At 49.6% G+C, this 10,896-nt stretch overlaps 3 protein-coding genes across 3 annotated transcripts in view; 2 read left to right on the forward strand and 1 right to left on the reverse strand.

Annotated features, from left to right (window-relative positions):
• Nucleotides 1-137, forward strand: part of LOC102036911 (feather keratin B-4-like) — a 388-nt gene extending 251 nt beyond the window's left edge. Inside the window, exon 1 of the mRNA XM_005431191.2 lies at nt 1-137. This exon is cut by the window's left edge and continues 251 nt beyond it. Coding sequence (XP_005431248.1) covers nt 1-137 — 137 coding nt within the window.
• LOC115949143 (feather keratin B-4-like) overlaps nt 1-4,103 on the reverse strand; it is an 8,563-nt gene extending 4,460 nt beyond the window's left edge. Inside the window, exon 1 of the mRNA XM_031065493.1 lies at nt 4,075-4,103. Within this exon, the coding sequence (XP_030921353.1) occupies nt 4,075-4,103 (29 nt within the window). The remainder of the gene's footprint in view (nt 1-4,074) is intronic.
• A 410-nt stretch (nt 4,104-4,513) lies between these two features.
• Nucleotides 4,514-7,130, forward strand: LOC102038092 (feather beta keratin-like). Its single transcript, XM_005431198.2, has 2 exons — nt 4,514-4,544; nt 6,742-7,130. The coding sequence occupies exon 2, from the start codon at nt 6,762-6,764 to the stop codon at nt 7,128-7,130; it is 369 nt and encodes a 122-aa protein (XP_005431255.1). The 5' UTR covers nt 4,514-4,544; nt 6,742-6,761.
• The last annotated feature ends 3,766 nt before the right edge of the window (nt 7,131-10,896 follow it).

The raw sequence follows: 10,896 nt of genomic DNA on the forward strand, positions 1-10,896 counted from the left end.
ATGCCCAGGGACAGCCCATCTCTGGGGGATTTGGTGGCTTTGGTGGCTTTGGCTTTGGCCTTGGCTATGGCCGTGGGTTTGGCTATGGGCTGGGAGGCCTGGGCTGCTATGGCAGAAGGGGTGGTTACATCTGCTAAAGGGCCAGCCCAGGCTGCCCCCAAACATGGCCCATCTGCCTCCTGTTCTCCCACTCCCTGCTCTGCATGGCCCCTTTTGCTCTGTCCAGTCCCCTCTGCTGCAAAGCCCACTTCCCAAGCCAGACATCATTGGGCCCCTCTGGTGGGCTGCTCCCACTGTGGGGCAGAATGTTCTTGATGCTCTTGGTTACATCTGCTAAAGGGCCAGCCCAGGCTGCCCCCAAACATGGCCCATCTGCCTCCTGTTCTCCCACTCCCTGCTCTGCATGGCCCCTTTTGCTCTGTCCAGTCCCCTCTGCTGCAAAGCCCACTTCCCAAGCCAGACATCATTGGGCCCCTCTGGTGGGCTGCTCCCACTGTGGGGCAGAATGTTCTTGATGCTCTGGAAAAACTTCCTGCAAGCAAAGGACCTTGGCTGATGGTCACTCTACTTCCACCTCAGCCTGCTCCCTTCTACTGGATGCTCACGACCTTTTATTCTTCTACCTCAATAAAGTTTTCCTGCACCATAGCCTCATATGATTCCTCCTTCTTTCTTCTCCCAAGACTTTTCCAGTCTCACTCAGCAATAAGCCAGAGTTGTAGAGATCACTGGGGTTAAAAAGTGTGCCAATACCTCTTTTAGGATTTATTCCCCCTCTTCTTCTACCCACTGGTATGCTTTGCTCTTCCAGTGCATCCCCCAAACCCTCCTGTTTCTAGAACACAGGCCTGGACACGCTAATGAAGGCCTATCCCTGCTCCTGGCACAAGCCCCTCTGCGTGGTGTGTTCACTTTGGCTGGACACCAGTTGCTCCAGCCCCTCATCCTCTCCTCAGCCCACTAAGAGATCTGCTTGAGCAGGTCCATGTCTTTCTTACCTTGGCTATGCATCCTTGCAGCAAAAGAACTTCTGTGAAGGTCTATCCCTGCTCCTGGCACAAGCCCCTCTGCGTGGTGTGTTCGCTTTGGCTGGACACCAGTTGCTCCAGCCCCTCATCCTCTCCTCAGCCCACTAAGAGATCTGCTTGAGCAGGTCCATGTCTTTCTTACCTTGGCTATGCATCCTTGCAGCAAAAGAACTTCTGGAAAAGGGTTTCTAGGAGACTGACACTTCCTGTCTCCTCACAGATAAGGATATGGATAAGGATATCTGATTTGGGGTGATGAGCTGGGCTTTACAGTACAAGAAAGACATGGACTTAGTGAAGCAAGAATAGTGCAGGAACAGCAAGAGCTTGAAGAGACCAAAGAATCCTTGTTGTGATTAGAAATGGGAGACGTGCAAGGTTGATTTGTTGTAGGGGTCCTACAGTTGAACAAACAATTCCAGTCTCACCAGAGATGAGTAGAGGCTATGAATCCCCTGCTCATCTGCTGCCCATGCTGTGGGGATGAGCACAGGACACAGGGGATTTCTGGTCTGCGAGTGCACGTGGTCAGGGCATGTCCTATTTTTCATCCACCAGCACCCCAAATCCTTCCCTCTTGGGACTGCTCTCAATCCCCTCATCACCCAGCTTTTATCCTGCAGGTTTGGGATTGCTCCAATCCAGGTGCAGCAGATTCTCCCCCTCTGCTCCTCTCTGGTGGTACTGGAGAACCCTATGGGTTACTGGCAATAAGGAAGTCAAGGTTCTGGTTTAGAGGATCCAGAGCTCAACCTTGAGGACAATCTATGGCTGGAGGTTTGGGACAGCCTTGGCCAGTTATCCCGGGGTATTTTTCCAGGCAGCAGATTTTGCCTGGCACGGCCTGGCAAATCATAAGGTGGGAGGGTTTTTCTTCCCACAGCTCTACATTGTCACGTCCTGCTCTTGAGGCTGTGTCCATCTGACCTTGGCAGCAGATTTGATGAGCTGGTTTTGGTTCCAGCACTGCTGGATGAGGGAAGAGGGATCAATAACATGTACCTGGACCTGTGCACAGTATTTCTTGCTTTGCCAGAAAACATCCTTGTCTCTAAGCTGGAGAGATGTGGATGTTGGTTGGACCATTTGGTTAAGATGGAAATGGGTGACATGGTTGCACAGAAAGAGTTATGGAAGAGTCAATGGCTCCATGTGTGCGTGGAGACAGGGATGAGTGGTGACCCTCAGAGAGTCGTGTTCAACCATTATCACTACCCATCATTGTGGGAGTGCAATTGTGTGTCCCATCAGCAAAAATGTGAATAACAATCAGGTGAGTGGTGTGCTCGATTGTCTGGAAAGAGGGGATGGCATTCAGAGTGTTCCAGACAGGCTGTTGAGATGGGCTGGCATGAAGCTGGTGAAGGCCCAAGTGGAAGGTCCTGCACCTGGATTGGATCAGTCTCAGTAATGGATGTTGGATGGGCAACGAGTCAATTAACAGCATGCCTGAGGAGAAGGACTTACACACTTACACACCCATATAAATAAACTAAATCACCCTAAAATTCTAAAAATAATTACAAACTAACCAAAAAATAAAAACTTTAACCTCACTAATTAAAAAAACCAAAAAATCCACATACTAAAAAAACTCCACCATAACACCAACTACCAACAAAAAACCACAATGCACTCTTTTTACTAATAATTCTTACCACATTATAAAAATAAATAAACAAACCCCATATAAAATGCCACACAACAAATCACAACAAACACTAAAAAAAAATCAAACCAACTTACTAAACTCAAAACTATTCAACTAATCCTAAACATTACTTAAAAAAAACCCCAACCAAATCTTTACCTCTACACTTACCTCTACACTAATTAATAAATAATAACCAATACACTATAAAAATAACTAAAAAAAAAATTTTTAAAACCTGAATGATGAAGAATTGGACATGTCCTGGCCACGTGAATGAGCTGAGCAAAATCCCCCATGCCCTGCGGTTATCCCCACAGTGAGGGCAGCACATTCTGTCCCTCTGCTGCACACTGATGACACTGGACTTGTGTGTTCCACTCTGAGGATACAAAAAAAGGGAAGACATGGACCTCCTCGAGCAGATCTGTAAATGGCCTTGGGAGCTGATGAGGGTCTGGAGGAGCTGGTGTCCAGCCAAAGTGAGCACATCAGCCAGGAGGGCCTTGTGTCAGAGTCACGGATGGACATGCATTGGGGGATCCAGGTGTGTGTTCAAGCAACTGAAAAGTTGCCGTGGTGCACTGGAAGAACAAAGTGTACCAGCGGGTAGTGGAATTGGGGAAATAATTCCTAAAAGAGGTCTTGGAGCACTTTTTCAACAATCCCAATAGCATCAACAACATTGGCTTAATCTCAAAGTGTCTAGGGAGAGGAATGAAGACGGAGTCTTGTGAGGTTATCATGCAGAAAAACTTTATTGAGGTAGAACAGTGAAAATTCAGGAGCAGCCAGAGGAAGGGAGCTGGTCTGAGGTGCAGGTAGGGCGACCATCAGCTGAGACCCCTTGCTTGCAGATGGTTTGGCCAGAGCACCAAGGCTTTCCTGCCCCACAGTGGGAGCAGCCAGGCAGAGGTGCCCAATGGTCTCTGGCTTGGGAGAAGGGGTTTGCAGCAGAGGAGCTGGACAGAGCCAAAGGGGCGATGCAGAGCACAGAGAGGCAGAAGAGCAGGAGGCAGATGGGCCATGTTTGCAGGCAGCTCAGGCTGGCCCCTTGGCTGCTGCCTTGCTTGGTGCCCTGAGAGCAGGAGATGGAAGAGCTGAGCCTGTTTGAGAGCCTTGGCACAGAGATGAGTCTTCAATGCCTGAGACGAGTTCCAAGGTCGTTGGTGTCAGGAATGGTGCCGAGGGCCTTTAGCAGTTGTAGCCATAGCCCCTTCTGCCATAGCAGCCCCGGCGGAGGAGGTGGATCCGACGGCGGGGGTCTGGGGGGAGGAGGTCATGATGGGTCCTGGCAGGGTGACCAGCACAGGGGAAGGGTTGATGATGACGCGGGAATCCTGGCATTGCAGGGCACAGGGCTCGTTGCAGCTGTTGGCCAGCGGGGTGGGTCCGCAGGGACTGCAGAGGCTGTTGCAGGCCATGGGTGTGGTGTGGAGGGTGCCTGGAAGAGAGGCGGTGAGGCAGGGCAGGGGTGATGATGCAGGGGGGAGAGGGAGTTTGGAGGCTGTTGTGGGGCTGTGGGGACCTGTGAGGGCTGCTGAGGCTGGGGCAGAGTGTACTGCAAGAGAGGGGCCAGGGATGCAGGAGCAGGAGGGTCAGGGTTTGAGTCTCACCTGGCTGTCAGCAGGAGCAGGAGGAGAAGGTGTCAGGAGAAGTGTGTGAGGGAGAGCGGCTCTGGACCAGCTTTTATGCTGGTCCTGGAGGGGCGGGACAGTCTTGTCCCATGGCCTTGGGGCATTTTTTAAGCATCAGCTCTTGCTTGGCCCAGCCTGGTGAGTCATAAGTGGGTCATGTTTTCCTTCCTCATGTTCTGTGATCCCATGCCCTCCCCTTGAGGCCGTGTCTATCTGACCTTGGCAGCCGCTTTTAATTGGGAGCAATAGAGGCCAAGGTTTTGGTCTTGTTTTGTCTCAGGAATGTAGAAGATGCAGACAAAGCCTAAAAGAATTTGGGTGTCTTCCCCTGTCTTCAACTGACCCCCAGCCATTCCTGTTGGCCACACCTGTTTTTATGCAGCCCAGGATATGGTTAATTTTTTTGGCTGAAATTCACATTGACATGTCATTTTAGTCCACTAGAAACTGCAATTCTTCTCTGTGGAACTGCTCTCAAGGAGTTTCCTCCAAAGCCGTGCTCATGTCTGGGACTGTCCCAGACCAGGTGCAGGACCTTGAACTTGGAGTTGTTGAACCACAAGAGGTTCTTATGTTCTCAACTTTCCCAATGTCCCTCCTTCTTGGGTTCTGTGTTGCTGAAATGGCTCCTGAGGTATTAAAGAGTCCTTTTTCCCAGCCCTGTGACTGAAGAAGTCGGGATTTCTCGGCTCTGGTTTTCAGGGTTGTTTATTTTCTCTTATCTACTACATTCTTTTTCGGACCCACTGAGTTCTGTCTGGCAGGTTGGTTTGTGGCACACTGATTGCCCTTGGGGTGGTGTTAGCTTTTTATACTAAGAACTACGTGTACTTTATTTACAATAATTTCACCCTGCCTATCACCTATGTTAGACAGTCTGTCTCTACTCTAAACCAATCCAAAAGTGCCACCATCACAGCAGAAGATGGAGGCGAAGAAGAAGAAGGAGGACAGGACAGACCCAGATTCCTCCATCTTGCTTCTTGAACCTCCATTCTAAATCCCCAAAATTCTACTTTTTCACCCTGTGACAAGTTAGCTATCTTTCTACTCAACCCTTGTGGCTTGTAAATCCTCACACAACGTTGTTAATTGTTTCGGTGGGTTAAAATGGAAGGCACAGGTGTCTTTGACTCTGTGCCAGGGTCTCTGAGCGCCCTGCCAGGGTCTTGAGTCCTCCAGGGCAGTCAGAGGAATGTCCTGGGTTCCAACACCTCCTGATGGCATCCTTCATTGTTCTTGTGTCGACTGCAACACTCAGCTTTGTGGCACCTGCAAACATGCTGAGGGTGGTCTTGATCTCACTGTTCATCTCCTTGATAAAATATTCAAAATCATCAGTCCAAGGCAGAGGCCTGGAGGCCTCATCACTGGCCTCCACCTGTACATAGAGCCATTGACCATCACCTTCTGTCTGTTCCTCATCCATTCATTAGACCACTTTGAAACCCACGTGTCTGCAGTTTAGAGACAAGGGTGTCCCGTGGGACAGTGTAAAAGCCCTGACAGAAGTTCAGGATGACACCAGTTGCCCTTTCCTTGGCAACCAAAGCATTTGAGAAGGGAATTTCCTTGTAGTCCTGCTGGAGCTTAAGTGGATCATGAGGTGGACATGTACTCTATGGAATAAAAATCTCCAGCAGTTACCAGGATAGGTAACGTAGGAGAAGAAATACAAGCAGGCTGAAGGAGTTGACCCTATTATCCCCCACCACATTTGGGGCACCAGAGTTGAACAAGGACATGGACATGCTTAACCAAGAGCAGTGCAGGGAGACCAAGACATTGACAATACTGGGGTGTCATCAAAATGAGGAGAAGCTGAAAGAGCTGGGAGTTTCTTGAGACAGGAGGCAAGAATGCAAATGGGACATGATGTCAATATGGCCTGACCTCACTGATGACTGCAGAGTTCTGCTTAGCTTTGGTTCCATCTTCTACATGTCTTGATAGATGCCATCAAAAAAACCCGCGGTGGTCTCTAATTCTCAAATTATGAGCCGCCGTCAAAGTCACATGGACACAAACAGAAGAAGAAGACATAACACTGCAGAACATGAGGAAGGAAAACACTCCCCACCTCATGACACACCAGGCTGAGCAAGGCAAGAGCTGCTGCCTAAAAAATGCCTAAGGCCATGGGACAAAGCTGTCCCGCCCCTCCAGGATCAGCATAAAAGCCGGCCCAGAGCCTCTCTCCCTCACACACTTCTCCTGACACCTTCTCCTCCTGCTCCTGCTGACAAACAGGTGAGCCTCAAACCCCTGATCCTCCTGCTCCTGCACCCCTGAACCCTCTCATCTAGCGTGCTCAGCCCCAGCATCAGCAGCCCTCACGCCTTCCCACCGACCCACAACAGCCTCCACATTCCCTTGCCTCCCAACCCCTCATCACTTCCCTGCCTCCCCCTCCTTTCTCTTCCAGGCACCCTCCACACCACACCCATGGCCTGCTACAACCGCTGCCGTCCCTGCGGACCCACCCCGTTGGCCAACAGCTGCAACGAGCCCTGTGCCCTGCAATGCCAGGATTCCCGTGTCATTATCAACCCTTCCCCTGTGCTGGTCACCCTGCCAGGACCCATCATGACCTCCTTCCCCCAGAACACCGCCGTCGGATCCACCTCCTCGGCTGCCGTGGGCACTGAGCTCAATGCCCAGGGACAGCCCATCTCTGGGGGATTTGGTGGCTTTGGCTACGGCCTTGGCTATGGCCGTGGGTTTGGCTATGGGCTGGGCTATGGCTGTGGATTTGGCTATGGCCTGGGAGGCCTGGGCTGCTATGGCAGAAGAGGCTATGGCTACAACTGCTAAAGGCCCTCGGCACCATTCCTGACACCAACGACCTTGGAACTCGTCTCAGGCATTGAAGACTCATCTCTGTGCCAAGGCTCTCAAACAGGCTCAGCTCTTCCATCTCCTGCTCTCAGGGCACCAAGCAAGGCAGCAGCCAAGGGGCCAGCCTGAGCTGCCTGCAAACATGGCCCATCTGCCTCCTGCTCTTCTGCCTCTCTGTGCTCTGCATCGCCCCTTTGGCTCTGTCCAGCTCCTCTGCTGCAAACCCCTTCTCCCAAGCCAGAGACCATTGGGCACCTGTGCCTGGCTGCTCCCACTGTGGGGCAGGAAAGCCTTGGTGCTCTGGCCAAACCATCTGCAAGCAAGGGGTCTCAGCTGATGGTCGCCCTACCTGCACCTCAGACCAGCTCCCTTCCTCTGGCTGCTCCTGAATTTTCACTGTTCTACCTCAATAAAGTTTTTCTGCATGATAACCTCACAAGACTCCGTCTTCATTCCTCTCCCTAGACACTTTGAGATTAAGCCAATGTTGTTGATGCTATTGGGATTGTTGAAAAAGTGCTCCAAGACCTCTTTTAGGAATTATTTCCCCAATTCCACTACCCGCTGGTACACTTTGTTCTTCCAGTGCACCATGGCAACTTTTCAGTTGCTTGAACACACACCTGGATCCCCCAATGCATGTCCATCCGTGACTCTGACACAAGGCCCTCCTGGCTGATGTGCTCACTTTGGCTGGACACCAGCTCCTCCAGACCCTCATCAGCTCCCAAGGCCATTTACAGATCTGCTCGAGGAGGTCCATGTCTTCCCTTTTTTTGTATCCTCAGAGTGGAACACACAAGTCCAGTGTCATCAGTGTGCAGCAGAGGGACAGAATGCGCTGCCCTCACTGTGGGGATAACCGCAGGGCATGGGGGATTTTGCTCAGCTCATTCACGTGGCCAGGACATGTCCAATTCTTCATCATTCAGGTTTTAAAAATTTTTTTAGTTATTTTTATAGTGTATTGATCATTATTCATTAGTTTGTGTTGAGGTTGAGTTTTGGGGTTTTTTTAGTTATGTTTAGGGTTAGTTGTATAGTTTTGAGTTTAGTACATTGGTTTAATTTTTTTTCAGTGGTTTTTGTGATTTGTTGTGTGGCATTTTATATGGGGTTTTTTTTAAATTTTTGATTTATTTTTATAATGTGGCAAGAATTATTAGTAAAAAGAGTGTATTGTGGTTTTTTGTTGGTAGTTGGTTATATGGTGGTGTTTTTTTAATCTGTGGGGGTTTTATTTGTTTTTTTTTATTAGTGAGGTTAAAGTTTTTATTTTTTTGGTTAGTTTGTAATTATTTTTAGAATTTTAGAGTGATTTCGTTTATTTTTATGGGTGTGTAAGTGGGTAAGTCCTTCTCCTCAGGCATGCTGTTAATTAACTCGTTGCCCATCCAACATCTATTACTGAGATTGATCCAATCTAGGTGCAGGACCTTCCTCTTGGCTGTGTTGACCTTCACAAGTTTCCCACCAGCCCATCTCCACAGCCCATCCAGACCACTCTGCATGCCATCCCTTCCCTCTGACCATAAACCACACCACTCACCTTGGTGTCATCTCCAGTCTTGCCAAGGGGACACTCACACCCACTCTCCATGTCCCTGAGAAAGATGGGAAGTGACAATGGTTCCATTATCAACCCTTGTGGGTCACCACTAGTGCCTGTTCTCCACACTGGGACATGGAGTGACCACAACTTTTGAGTGAGACCATCCTGTCCATTTTTTATCCAGTCAGAGATCCAACCATCAACTCCAGCTTAAAGACAAGGGTGTTGTCTGGCACAGGAACAAAAGTTTTGCACAAGTCCTGGTACAGGATACTGGTTCTCCCTCTCTTCATCCACCCATAGTGGAACAAATACCAACCCACTAAAGCTGTCGCCAAGGTCAGATGGACACGGCCTCAAGAGCAGAATCTGGAATTTCAGAGCTGTTTGAAGCAAAACATTCCCAACCTCATGCACACCAGGCTGTGCCAGGCAACAGCTTCTCCCTGGAAAATGTCCCAATGTCACGGGCCAAGGCTGTCCCAACCTTCAACCATGGATCATCCTCATGGCCATACTCTTGATCTCCTCTGGCAGAGTCTTGTCTTTGCTGATCCCAGTAATCCATAGATTAAGAGTTCTCCAATATCACCAGAGCAGAGCAGAGGGGTAGAACCTGCTGCACCTGGATTGGAGCAATCCCAAACATGCAGGATAAAGGATGGGTGATGAGGGGATTGAGAGCCCAAGGAGGAGCACTTGGGGTGGTGGTGGATGAAGAATTTTGCACCGGCTAGCTATATACAGACGCAAACAGGACAGAACCCAGAACTTGCTTTGGAATGCGTCTAGAGCCGTTTATTCCTCAGCATCAGCCTCATACATGATTTTTTACATGTAGGATGTGAGCAGCTCTCACTCCAGCCAGCAAGCCAAAGAATTTTGCTGTTACAAACTACCAAATACCCGTCTTAGCCAATTACACAGAGCAAAAGCATACTGACAGACAGTTTAACCAATCAACATAAACACATATAGCTTGAGTTAAAACAATACTTGCTTGTTCATTTATAAGAAATCAATGCATAAGAGTCTATTCATAAAATTTAGCCTTGCTATGGATACTTTCTGCAACTTAGAAAGCTATTCCAAAACACTAACATAAGTCTATTGTTCTATTCCTCACGTCTTCCTGCAGCTTAACAAGATGCATCAGCAATATTAACAATTCTGTCAGAACTGAGGCCTGTCTGTTTTCCCACAAACCTGAAACCCTCTAACTTTATGGATTCCTACAGAATTGGATGTGCCCCAGCCATGTGCACTCACTGACCAGAAACTCCTCCCCTGTCTGGGCTCATCCCACAGGACAGCGTGGGCAGCGCAAGAGAGTGGGGGAATCTCACCCTCTGCTCTCCTGTACTAAGATCAGAGTTCTGTGTTGAACTCTGAGCCCACAAAGATAAGGAAGACAAGGATGTGCTTCATAGGATCTGTAGAAGGCCATGGAAGATGATGAGGGACAGAAGCAAATGCCGTCCAGCAAAAGTGAACACACCACCCAGAAAGGCTTGGGCCAGAGGCAGGGATAGATCTGCCTTAGCGTATCCAGGTCTGTGATTCAGTAACTGAAGGATTTGTGGGATGCACTGGAAGAGCAAATTGTGCCAGTTGGTAGTAGAATAGAGAAATAAATCCTAAAAGAGGTCTTGGAGCACTTTTTCAGCCACCCCAGTGGATTCTGGAAGCCTGGCTGAGAGAATTAATTTGCGTGAGACCGGAAGGGTCTTGGCATCAGAAAGAAGAACTCAAAATGTGATGCAGGAAAACTTTATTGAGGTAGAAGAATGAGAGGCAATAAGCAGCAAATGGAAGCGAGCCAGGTGGAAGTGCAAGTAGGGCGACCATCAGCCAAGGTCCTTTGCTTGGAGGAGACTTTCCCAGATCATCAATGCCTTCCTGCCCCAGAGAGGGAGCATGGTGTGCCAAGGGCACTTAGCAGATGGAGCCATAGCCCCTTCTGCCATAGCAGCCCAGGCCTCCCAGGCCGTAGCCAAATCCACAGCCATAGCCAAGGCCGTAGCCAAAGCCACCAAAGCCACCAAATCCCCCAGAAATGGGCTGTCCCTGGGCATTGAGCTCAGTGCCCACGGCAGCGGAGGAGGTGGATCCGACGGCGGTGTTCTGGGGGAAGGAGGTCATGATGGGTCCTGGCAGGGTGACCAGCACAGGGGAAGGGTCGATGATGAC

Source organism: Geospiza fortis, unplaced genomic scaffold (genome assembly GCF_000277835.1).
Source record: "Geospiza fortis unplaced genomic scaffold, GeoFor_1.0 scaffold667, whole genome shotgun sequence".
Lineage (NCBI taxonomy): Eukaryota > Metazoa > Chordata > Aves > Passeriformes > Thraupidae > Geospiza > Geospiza fortis.